The 13156-nt window shown below is 34.0% G+C and overlaps 1 protein-coding gene across 1 annotated transcript in view; it reads right to left on the bottom strand.

The window, feature by feature from the left end:
* ERBB4 (erb-b2 receptor tyrosine kinase 4) overlaps nucleotides 1-13156 on the bottom strand; it is a 448902-nt gene that overhangs the window by 32391 nt on the left and 403355 nt on the right. Inside the window, exons 22-23 of the mRNA XM_049615240.1 lie at nucleotides 12263-12360; nucleotides 10535-10705 (exon numbers count right to left, since the gene is read on the bottom strand). Coding sequence (XP_049471197.1) covers nucleotides 10535-10705; nucleotides 12263-12360 — 269 coding nt within the window. The remainder of the gene's footprint in view (nucleotides 1-10534; nucleotides 10706-12262; nucleotides 12361-13156) is intronic.

The raw sequence follows: 13156 nt of genomic DNA, 5'->3' as shown, positions 1-13156 counted from the left end.
TGTTGTAGGAGACTGGCAGTATGCCACTCCTGTACTGGTAAAAAGCTACAGACAACAATGAATACAAGTTCTCTGAGATGAATCATTATTTAATAGATAGGTCACTCAGTTTGGAGTCTGAAGACCTGACATTGGTTTCGTTCTTGAATAACCAAGCGCTTAACTAATTTCCCAAGTCATTTACTAGGTCAGGACTTTTGTTTACTCTGAATTGAGGGTTCTGGTGTGAAAATAAAGTGCTACATATGTCAAATTTGTAAGTTTCAAAGCATTCTTCTGCTATCACTTATTTTTGAGAATGTTTCAAGAATGAAAGAGACTCTCTGATTTTATAATTATATTTTTTTGTAGTGGACTTTGAGTCTCCAAAAGGTTCAAGAGGAGGTGAGGGTACTTTTTGAAATATTACCTTGTAAACTAGAGTAAAAATGCTTTCATAAGGATTGTACTAAATATTTTTTTAAAATAACAGTAACTAGACATGTGTACCAACTATTTTTTAATGAACTTCATCTGAATAATTAGGCTTTTAAAATAATTTTTAATTATTATTTATTGGAGATGATATATTGATTTCACATTTTCTTTCCCCAAATGAAAGGTGGAAGTTAAAAGCAAAGAGTGTAGACCAGACATATCTGGGTTCAAATCTCACTTTTTACCATACAAGCTGGAAATCTCAACAAAAAGATTTGTCACCTCTATCTCCAGTCTCTATCTTCATAAAATGAGAACAGTGATGCTTTTTATCTACCCTTGTGGTGAAGATTAAGGGTATAAGGTAAAAAGCTCAGAGCAGAACCAGACACATAAAAATGGGATCAATAAATGGTGGCTATATTTAGGTTTGCAGGTAAAATTTTTGAAACATTTGTGAAACGTGTAAGGATCATTTTATTTTCAAGCCTATGATAGTTACTAAGTCCCCAGACAGTCATTGTCCCTGTTTTTTTGTTTTTGGTGGGTTTCTTTTTGTTTGTTTTTGTTCTTGGCACTATGGGTTCCATTTGATCCTCCTGAACCATTAATTCTTGATTACAGGGAGTCTCACAGAAGAATAAACAGAAGAGGCAAAACAGCAGCAGGGTCTTTGGCTTCTCATTGCACTCCCAGCAGGAGCCTTTAAACCAATTGATGCTAAATCTCATTAGACTAGAAGTCAAAATCAAGATTTCCATGGTTTGACCAGCAAAAAAACCCAGACAGAGCCAACAGAGGATTGAATGTTAGACATGAAAAATTGCAACATGGCTTCCCACCTCTCCCTTAAAAGCAAAGAATGCTGAGCGATAGGTTTTCTTTTTTCCAGCATTGGTTTACGCATCTATAAAATGACAGGGTTTGTGCTAGAAGGCCTTTAAGACCCCTTCCCGCTCTGACACTCCATGATTTTATAATTACTTAGGCATCCATCTCATATTACAAGGGGGCATGTCAGTGGTGAAAATTATTATATTTATTTGATCTATTTACTTGGGTCAAGGACAAAACCACCCTGGTTATATATCTATTCTACTGGTTATATTTCAACTAGGGAAAACCAGAAAAGGATATACATGCTAGCAGAAAGGAAGGAAAAGTCACTGGCAAGTGATAGGGAAGAAGATTATATTGTTGATGTGGTCAGGAAGGTTCATGTCTATGTAGAAATGGGAGCATGAGACTTGAAAGTGCAAGAAATAATATGTTGTGATGTCTGTATGTATGTGTGTACTGCCAACCTCTTTTCTCCATCAAGGTTGAAGCTGGGAAGTTCTAAATGTCTTGTTACCACTTCAGCCTGTAGCGCGAGTGGAGAAATCACTCTGATCTACCATGACATAGGAAATATTCCGCCTCTATTACATTTGTAAGCACACATTTATAGGCATTAGTCCTAGTTTTACACATGAGGAGAACTAGACCTTGTGTTCAGATTGGAGAAGAAGAGAATAACTAAATTTATGATAAGAAAAAAATGTTGAAGGGAATATAGACAATCATTTGCTAACAGAAAAAGCAGATTCTCTGCAGAATAAAGAAACAACTATAGAGGAGATCATAATACATAGCTAGAATGTACTACAACAAGGAGATGCACCCAAAGTTTAAATCTGCCAGAAGTAATTTTTATGATACCTGAAGACACAATTAGAGAAAGAGGTCTAAAAATTATCTCTTTATTACTTAAGAATTTGAAGATTGATTTTGTTTGTAATACCTAAATAAAAGATTAAAGGAAGAATCTAGAGCTTGTACTATAGAGGGTTTCTCATTATGTTTAACAAGATATCATAATCTAAATTCAGTGAAAATCCATAGGAAGTTAGCAAGATATAAAAGAATGATAGCAGTGGGGAAAATAAAAAGAAAAGAAAAGCTTACAAAAAGTAGTCTAAGGAAAATAATATATCCATATTTTAAGAAAATCATGGTAGAGAAAACATAGCACAAAAAGGTCACTTGATATTTTGCTGCATAAATACTATCATTTGAGAGGGTGAGGGATATTCTCAAATACCCCTGGGACACCTGGGTGGCTCAGTTGGTTAAACATCTGACTCCTGATTTCTGCTTAGATCATGATCTCATAGTTCATGAGTTCGAACGCTGCACAGGGCTTTCTTTATGCTGACAGTGCAGAGCCTGAATGAAAATTCTGTCTCCCTAGCTCTCTGCCCCTCCACTCCTCTCTCTCTCTCTCTCTCTCTCTCTCTCTCTCTCAGTAAATAAACTTTAAAAAGAATGTTAAAAAATAAAATTAAAAAAAGAAAAAAGAGACAAATCTATACTATATAAGGAAAGATACCTCTTTGTTACATTAACTACCTACCCACACTTTTGAACTAGAACAGAAAGCACCAACATGATCTATATTTTGAAAGAGATCAACTATGTGGGATAAGATTAGAGCTCTGAGAAATTGTGTGTATGTGAGCCAGAGAATAGTAGAAAATAAATTGCAGACACTGGTCAACTGGAAGGACCATGGAATTTTCTAAATCCTTCAGCTATTGGTGACAATAGGATTATATATCATATAAAGAGAGATCTAATATAACATAGATCATTCAAATTTATCCTATTATAAAAATGATAGGTATACTCTAAACCAATGAGGATAAAAAATGAAAAGAATTAGTGCTGATAAATGGTCAGGTGCTCAAAATATTCAGTAATAGTGTCTTTCATTTTGTACAACGTAAACACTATATATTTACAAAACAATATATATTTATATATATTGAGCCCATTTCCAAAAAAAAATAATGTGGATGTCAGTTAAGGAGATATTGTAGTAATTTCTGTAAAGTGATGAGGGGACCTGAATTATGGTCATGACAAAAGAAACAGAAGAGAGAAATTTAAGAGTTGTTTTTCAGGAAGTCCAAAAAGGATTTTGTTTTGAATTGGATGATTTTTTTTTTATTTCCTTAAGTTTCTTTAGTTTCCTTAAACAATTATTTCTCACACAAAATATGAAGTATTTAACTATTAATATAAATGTACATTATAAAATTACCCTGCTATGTCAGCCTGAAATGGAACTAACTCAGTATTTGTGTCTCAAGTAAATTTTAAATTAAAGTTATTAACTGTTTTGACTTTGGATTGCAGATGCTTTTTAATCAGCTTGAATTGGATGATTTTAATGAGAAGCAAGAGATTTCAAAGTCATGTTTCAAGCCTTCATAACAAAGAAAAAAATAGAAAATTTGGGAGGAAGCTCACCCCATCTCCTCTGATAACATAAGAGCTCTCAAGCATGTATAGATATGGAAATATTACAAAACCTAAGATTTTTAAAGTATACTTAAAAAAACATCTCCTTGCCTTTTTTCACATAGGATTTGTTTGTTTGGTTGTTTGGTTGTTTGGTTTGTTTTGTTGTTCAGCCTTCCTTCTGACCCATTTCAGACCTGCACTACTGAAACTCTTGTTTCTGTTGCAAGCTACACCCTCATACTCTAACAATGATGCAGCTAGAATGACGATCTTAGGCTAATTTGGTTTCCTTTGTCTTTTTCCCAAAATACTTAGCATATTGCTTGCAGAGTACTATCTCCCCAACTAAAATATAAACTCTTTTTAGGCAAATCTTTGATTTGAAACTCTGCACCCTCATTGTTCAACACAGTGCCTAGCCCATGATAAATATCCAACATATTAATTCATTTACTCTTCCATCCTAATTAATAACTTGAACAATATAAAAATTATTACTTAGATGGGAAAAACTTTGGGACAAAAAATACTTAGTGATAATGGCATGTCATAGTAAGAAAGCTCCTTCTTTTGGCTTAATAGAGTAAAAAAAAAAAAAAAGAAAGAAAGAAAAACAAAAAGAAATCCCAATCACATCTAAGATACGATATGGGAATCCTTGACATATTTTGGAAGAAATGTAAAACCAATATCCTGAGACTACAATCATTTATCATCAAGTAGCAGCTGTTGTTAGAATTGATATTGATCCTTGGTAAATTGCAACCAGACTAACCTTGTTATATCATCACAAAACTCTCCCACTACATCATTTAGCTATGAGATGCTTCCTTAACTTGTGTTCTTAAGTTTTTCTCTTCTATATTCAATCACATAAGGACACAAGCATGTGGTGCAGAGGCAATACAAAATGCTTTGGGACATTTTCCAATTAAATATTTGCCAGAAGATAATATATAAATTCATAAAATATAATACTTAGTTCAAAAAGTCATTTGATAATAAGGTACTTTTAAAATTAGAAAGAACTTAATAGGCAATATAGCTCAATTTTCTCATCGTTAAAGTGAAGAAACTGAATTTAGTTAAATGATATAACTAGGGCTGTAACGCCAGAGTTTGTTCTAAAAAGTGGCATTCCTGACATCCGATTTATTTTCTTTTTTACAATTACCATTAAGTGAATGAAAAGTGCTAGTTTCATACATAGTAAGAAGTTTAATAGGAACTTGAAATGAGGAACTTTCCCCTACCACACTGTTATTTTACGTATGGCCTCCATGTGGGATTGTTGAAAGCTGGACTCAATTTCTAGATTTGCTTCTTATCATTTGTGTTATCTAAACTTTCCACAGCTCAATTTTCTTAAGTTTTAAAATGGGATGAATATTAGTGTCTACCTAATAGGGCTTTGTGAAATAAAAGTGAAACAGTAAATTTAAAATACTTAGCATAGTACCTTGGTCATAGTAAGCAGTCAATAAGTTTTAGCTGATACTATTACTAGTTTTATGATTCCATAAAATAAGAAATCATAGCTTTGATCTGTTGAACAGTAAAAACAAATGTAATTGAAACTCTTATATTTTCAAATGTCATTATGGAAAGTGACATCATTATATCCCTGTCCCTGCATCATCATTTTGCTTGAATTTCTTCTAGTTTATATACATCATTAGGAAGCATATTTGGCACGATATCATAAATCCTATAGGGGAAACCAAAGTGCTTTGCATTTCTTTCTTTTTTTTTAATTTTAGAGAGAGAGAGAGAGAGCGTGCATGAGCAGAGAAGAAGAAAAGAGGAAGGGAGAGAGACAGAGAGGGGGAGAGAGAGAGAGAGAGAGAGAGAGAGAGAGAGAGAGAGAGAGATTGAGGTTCCTAGGTGGGTTCCACGTTCAGCATGAAGCCTGATGTGGGGCTTGATCCCATGACCCAGGGATCATAACCTGAGATGAAATCAAGAGTCAGACTCTAATGACTGAGCCACCCAGGTGCCCCTCTATTTTTTCTAAGTGATGAATTAGTAAAATTCTTAATGGGAATTACAATGTGTGTGGTAGCCTTACTAGGATATCTTTATCAAAGTTACAAAATTTAATTTGAGGGAAAAGTGATAGTAGCACAAAATAAAGTGTGTAAGATCCCACTTTATGAGCAGTCAAATATTCAGCCTACAACCAATTATTTAGAAACTGATCACATTTTTTTTTAATTTTTTTTTCAACGTTTTTTATTTATTTTTGGGACAGAGAGAGACAGAGCATGAACGGGGGAGGGTCAGAGAGAGTGGGAGACACAGAATCGGAAACAGGCTCCAGGCTCCGAGCCATCAGCCCAGAGCCTGATGCGGGGCTCGAACTCACGGACCGCGAGATCGTGACCTGGCTGAAGTCGGACACTTAACCGACTGCGCCACCCAGGCGCCCTGTAGAAACTGATCACATTTTTGAGATACTAAGCTCCTTTATTTTTCTTCATCCTTTGTTTCTTCTGCTTACATTTTATTCATTTCTCAACCTATCCATGTAACCTATTCTGGAAGAAAGAGGGCAAAAGGAGGAGGAAAAAATCAGATCTGTTAATGTAGTTATTTCTTAGCAGATGTGAAAGAAGTGGAAATTGTCATGAGAGAACCACTGTGGGTCACCTGCTCCACCAATGTGCAGCAGCTATAATTCCTTTGTCTTCCCCTGGCCTGGATAATTGAGAGCTAGCTGATATGTTTGGAAAGATGTAGAATACTGCATCTTTAAAACTATTCATCACAAATGACTGAATGATCCTGCAACAATTGAAACCTTCTCTACAAAAATGTACTGAAGATTTTAAATTAAAATTTCCAATATCATTAAAGCTAAAATATTTTTAGTCATATCAAGTTATTAGCTATCTTTATCATTGCTCCTGTATTTGGCATACAATTCACTATGCCAGAGAAATATAAATCTAGGTAACTCAAAAGAAAAAGACAATTTTTATCCACATGAACAGAAAAAATCTGCACAGAAATTCAAAAATTGTACACGGATTTAATTCAAAACATCAGGCATTATGTATTTAAATAAAATATATCAAGAGAGAAAGAAGGCAGTCATGGAGCCCAAAACCTATTGAAAGACTAAATACACAAATGGACAATGGCTAGATCATACATAAAAACAGAAGTCTAATCGCCAACTTAATAGCAACTTACCTGGGAAACCGTATCTATAATAAACAGGCCAGAAAGCCAGTCCTGTTATATAAGTTTTGCAGGAAGCCAGATTCTTACCTCCAGCAGCAATCTAGGAAGCTAAATAATAACACATGTAACAACTTAACCAAAGTTGTCAGGCCTTGTGTAACTAATAGCTTCTCTAAGTTTTGTCACCACTTTCAATTTAGGACAAACCAGAGAAAGACAAATACATACCTGTAACTAATTACACTGGATGTCCCACTTCTAATTACCTACCCTCTTATAGTTTCCCCACGCCAAAAGCCTCCAACCAAGGCATACTTGAAGCCTTCCCTTTTCTCCACTATAAAGCTTTCCCACTCTTGTGTGCCTTTGAGACTCTGCCAAAATGCAAGTGGCAGCGGCGAAGTCCCTTGCTATAACAAGCTCTGAATAAAGAGGCTTCGCTTCTCTCATTTGTTTGGTCTTCATTAATTTCCACACTATTGAGCATCTCCTACATATCCATCAATGGGGAACACACTTAGGTATCCTAAAAAGATAACCTTCACAATATTCTTAGCAGATATTTTGATGTTTATTTATTTATTTTGAGAGAGAAGGAGAGAGACAGAGAGAGAGAGAATCCCAAGTAGGTTCTGCGCTGTCAGCACAGAGCCTGATTCAGGGCTCAATCCCACGAAACCTTGAGATCATGACCTGAGCTGAAACCAAGAGTCAGACGCTTAACCAACTGAGCCACCCAGGCACTTCTGAGTAGATTTTAAATCTTCATTTTACAGATGTACAGACCTGAAGTTTGTAGAAGTTAGATAGCTTCTCATGTTCTTCCATTTTCATCATGCTAGAGTAAGCATTTTTGGTATATTATTGTGATAAAAGTATTTGAGATAGTATTAAAAAGGTACTAACAATAACAATAATAATAACAACAACAGGTCTAAATTTGTTGGGTGTTTTTTAGCAACACTTGCATCTGTATCTATCAACTTGCTGGATAAATGTCAGCTTTGTAGTTTTAATTGATTCATTGCTTTAAAGCCATGACATGTATCAAAATACATACAGATTTTGAAATAAAAGCACCATAGAATAAATTACATCTATATCTTATTTGCTATAAAAAAACACATCAGCAGAAGTACTCAGTCAAGTAGTGATTGAATCAATAGGGTTTTTCTAGATAATATGCAGAAAACGTTGTGATGTATGATATTGAAAAGGAAATAAGTACAAATGAAATTTGAGTGATTCTTAAAAGAGAATAAGTATGTATTTGCCTGGCACTTTTTAAAGGGTAATTGTTTAGCAATCACATAAGTTAACTACCATTGTATTTATTTTACATATGAAGAAACAAGTTGTAAAGTTATTAAGAACAACATGTAAAATTTATCAGCTAGTGAGCAAAAGAATCTATATTTAAAAGCTGAATTAGTTTTTGGTTTCAAAGTTTAGCAAATATGCTCAAGAAACACTTGATTAAAATTCACTTTAAGATATTCCCTTACCACATAAGTTGGCCACAGAACCTAAAACTGAAGTAATTTATTTTCTAACTATAAAATAATATAACTTAACTTTCTAGGAAGAAAAAGGGAAAATAGCATTTGCACAAATTAGAAATTACCATGGAAGTGCCATAAAACCAAGTTTTTTAAAATAGGAAAACACAGATGAAGTTACATAAAACCAGATTTTTTTAAAATAAGAAAACACAGATGATTAATCAGGCCTCTTAATGCCTGAAAATAAAATGGTATTTAAGCACAATTCCCCTAACAAAGACCTGAAAAACTAAAAAGAAATCTACCGATAACATTGTTTAAATAATAATGTGGAATAAGAAATGATAACTGAAGGCCAAATAATTTCTCATGTGGCTTCTACTTTGTCTCACTAATTTCATTTAGTTAATTCAAACCTTTATTAAGAATTCCTTGCATTGAGCATAAATTAAAATGAACAGAAAGTTGAAATCTGAGATGCCTTATGAAAAGAAAAAGATTCAAGCTCTTGGCCCTATAGCATTTCATGTTAAGGAAGGAAAACTGTTTTCTGAAACGTCTCTATTTTAAGAAAAGCAATACATTTGTCACATAAAATTACAATCACCAAAGTTATAATTTGGCCATGTTGCTAAGTATATGGAGGGGGGAAAGTTGCTTCCTTTATACACCTTAAGGACTTTTCCTTCCCATAAACAAGACTGATGTTCAATGAGTATTGATTTAATTTGCAAACCTTTTAGTTGTCTTCTCCCCATTGGGATGCACTGACATATTTTTCATAGAAAAGAAAAATTGAGGTATTTATTTTGCCTTCTTCTATATCAGCCCTTCTAAATGGAGCAAATGAGCAAAAGGTATGGGAGAGGTTGGAGGATGCATTTCATAATCACCCGGGGGATTTCTCAAACTGCATGTATCTCAAACATTGAGGTCGATGTCAAGAAAAATAACCATATGATGAAAATAACATGTTCCAATAACTTTGAGGCAGCAGTATGTGTGATAGAGGCAGGCTGCCTACATTAGAATCCTACTCTCCCACTGGCTAACTGTAGGACACCAGTCAAATCACTTAATTGTGACAAGTTTCTTCATTTTAAGATGGAAATAATGATAATAGAACCTAATGATATTGTTGCAAGGAATAAGAGACTTAATATATATGTGTTGACACAGGGTAAACACCAGGTTTATATATATATGTTGACACGGGGTAAACACCAGGTAAGTGTTATGTTATTGCTGTGGATCTGAAATAAAGCAAAGAACTTCATTTATGAAAATGAGCAGCAAGTTGAAAGGTTTCTTATGCTTGTGGTCAAGACAAATAGAATGCTGTCTGTTCCACCAGCTATGATAATGTTCTTAAATGAAGGAGGTCGGACACTTCTTGAAGCCAGGGATTATGTCAAAATACTTTGAATCTCAAGTGTCTAATCATGCCTTACATGTAGGAGTACTCAATACATGTTGAGTGAACATTAAATATTTTTAAAAAAAAATAAATTAATGAACACATGGATTGACAGTTTTCAGAAGAAGAATGATAGTCATATAGAGTGTGCTTAATATTTAAAATTAAATGCAAGTTCTTTTCAGAAGCTTCTTTCAAAACCTAAATCTACATCTTAGAATTGGTTCAGCAGTCCCCCCAAAAGGATTGATATAGTTCAAAGTATTGCAGTTTTCTATTTCGACTTCAAAGTGACAGGAAATACTTAAAGTCTCTTGAGTGAAAGAGGTTGTACTTGTATCACCTCTTGACTAATAAATAAGTCCTATCATCTTTTTTAAAGAGCCTATCTTGTTAAGAATTTTCATTTATATAAACAGAGTTTTATTAGCTTGAATTGGTTGTAGATTTTTTTTTAAAACTAAGATTTAAGTAACATACGACAAAGGCAACATTCCTCTTTTTGAAATTTTAAAAATGCTTCGGAGTACATATTCTATTACCTATGTTTGTGTTTCAAAATTAACTATATATGGCATGTTTTTCCCTGGTATAGTATGTTTTTAATCTAGGAATCACCCGGAATTGAGCTGTATAATTATTTTGTAATTCCAGTGCTTATAATATGTTTGCATGATTTGTTTCTCAGAAATAACATGGGAGGTGGTATATAATCATTTCTTACCCTATTTGAGTCAATTCTTGCTCTGGAAGTATAGATGGGAGGTGGGATGTTGAAAGCCTGAGGGACCAGGTATTCCTCAGCATCCATCATATCTTCCAGGTCCTCTTCATCCAAGAGATTCTGAAAGAACTTGCTGTCATTTGGACTGGGAAGCTTCATGCGATCATCACCCTAAAAGTTTGCCCACCAGACAAACAAACAAACAAAGATCCTTCATCTTAAATATATGGACTTTGCAGCAAATTTATGTAATATCAAAACAAGTGGTTGAAAATTCAGGCACTCGTTTAAAAAATAACTGTTTAACACATTTACCAGTCACAAAGGAGCTTATAACATACTTAGATATGACACGGTAAGATAAATACATTTAATAGAATGTGATAAACGCCATTAGAGGTAATTAAAGCAGTATGCTATGGCTCTTTTGAGGGAGGCATAATCTATTTCAGACGTGAGAATAACTGTATAGGCTTCATTGCCAAGATGTTGTTTGAGCTGTGACTTTAAGAGTAAGTAATAAAGGGCAATTGACTTCTCAATCTTTACTGTATTTTATTTGGTTGGTTTGATAGGGTAGAGTTATCAGGACATGTAGGCTCCATGATTTTTTTTTTTTAATGTTTATTTACTTTTGAGAGAGAGAGAGACAAAGCGTGAGCAGAGGAGGGGCAGAGGGAGAGGGAAACAGAACCTGAAACAGGCTCCAGGCTTTGAGCTGTCAGCACAGAGCCTGACTCGGGGCTCGAATACCCGAAACACCAGATCATGACCTGAGCCAAAGTCAGATGCTTAACAGACCGAGCCACCCAGGCATCCCCATGATTTATTCTATAGAATGACACTGTTAAAGTGATAGCTTTAAAAATCACAGCAAAAGTGGCAAATAATATAAACAAGGGTGGGAGAGACACCAAAACCCTACTCTTTTTTTGCCTCCTATATTTATTAAATATGTTTTTTTCTATTTTTCAAAATTATGTGACATTTTTGTATATAAGCAGTTTATGCAAGTTAATTTGGGAGAAAAATAACTAGGAACTATTAGATTCTAAATCCTGACTTTTATCTTCATGGCAGACTATTAATAGGAAGATAAATGCTACCTTGTTTCATTGAGGAAAATTAGTTCAGTGTAACCCAAGGTCCACTTGTTTATGATTTAGGCAAAATAATCATAGAGAAATATATTATAATTTTTAAATTATCCAATCCAGTGTTTCTAGTGTTTAATATAAAATGTTCTTTTGGACTGTTATTTGATTCATATGTACGTCCATTCACTGGAATCTGAGTTATTGCTTGGATACTGTATATCTCCCTTAACAAAACAAAATATATTTATAAATATTTTTTAGGAAATTGAATGCAATATACTGACACTTTTAATTCACTGTCTTAAACCTGGACAAGATTAAAACAAAAATCCATCTTCCTTTTATTCTGAAAGGGAAAATTATCATAATGGACATGACTTAACGCATAATGTTAACAAAAAGCAGAGTGCTAGAAGGTTTATCTGAGGATAAGGACTTCTTATGTATATGGATAATCATAATTATCTGGCCATTCAATAGCAGAGGCACTTGGATACTAAGGCAAGATTCCTAGAAGGAGTTCTGACATCAACTAGAAACCTCTTTTCCATAAGTCATTTCACATGATATTCTGCTTAATAGATTTATGAATGGTGATTTACAAAGTTCCAGTGTCCAGATATGTACCAACCTGAATAACTAGATATCTTTGAGGGTCTCGAGCCATCCTCGAAAATTCAGCAGCCAGTTCCTTAAATTTAGGTCTACTGTCTGCATCAATCATCCAGCCTAGAAATTCACACACAGTAAAAGGGTCACTGTATCTATCCATAATTAGGAAGAAGTAGGATGTAAATTTTATGAAAACATAGGCTGTTTGAAAAATACTGTTTTAGTAATAATGATCTAAAAAAAACAAAGAAAGCTAAAGAAAGAAATAATCCAATAGGCAAGGTTCTATCTCAAGCAGTTTGTTGATGTTCATAAGTAAATGTGAATAAGAGAAACTTTTTATTCTGTTGATCTAATTTAAAAGTAATTTTTCTTCTTATGAAACATAACCCTAGGCTAACTATAGGAACTTACAGAATCTCCTATATTTTTTTCTTAAGTGGAGAGAATGCTTCCTTTTTCTTTCTTTCTTTTTTTAAAATTTTTCTTGGATGGCTATAGAGGAGGTGATGGGGACATAATTTATTATTTTCTATTAGGAGTGACATAGAATACAAATTTAGTTACAATGCAGTGCACCAGCACAGGGGAGGGGGTGGGGGTGGGGAAAGAAATAGAAAGCAACTTTCTCAAGCTGTTTTTTTTCCTGGTGGGGGAAAAAAAAAAACAATGCAAAGTAATTGGTAATGTTTGTTCAGCACTAGCCATTAGCTTATCTAACTAGTAACCTTTGCAGCATAAAAATACTATCAGCAATTTTCAAGGTATGTATTATTATTTAGCTGGGAGTCTAGATAAAGTGGGTCTTATCTCCCCAGGCTCTGCTTAGCTGATGAGATCACAAGAATACAAGTACTAAGCTTTCCTTGATTTTCTTGCCAAGTGACCCTTTTCTTAGGTATTAAAACTCATA

Source organism: Panthera uncia, assembly GCF_023721935.1.
Source record: "Panthera uncia isolate 11264 chromosome C1 unlocalized genomic scaffold, Puncia_PCG_1.0 HiC_scaffold_3, whole genome shotgun sequence".
Taxonomy (NCBI): Eukaryota; Metazoa; Chordata; class Mammalia; order Carnivora; family Felidae; genus Panthera; species Panthera uncia.
Note: the sequence above shows the minus strand (reverse complement) of the source record. Positions and strands in the feature narration are given on the sequence as shown.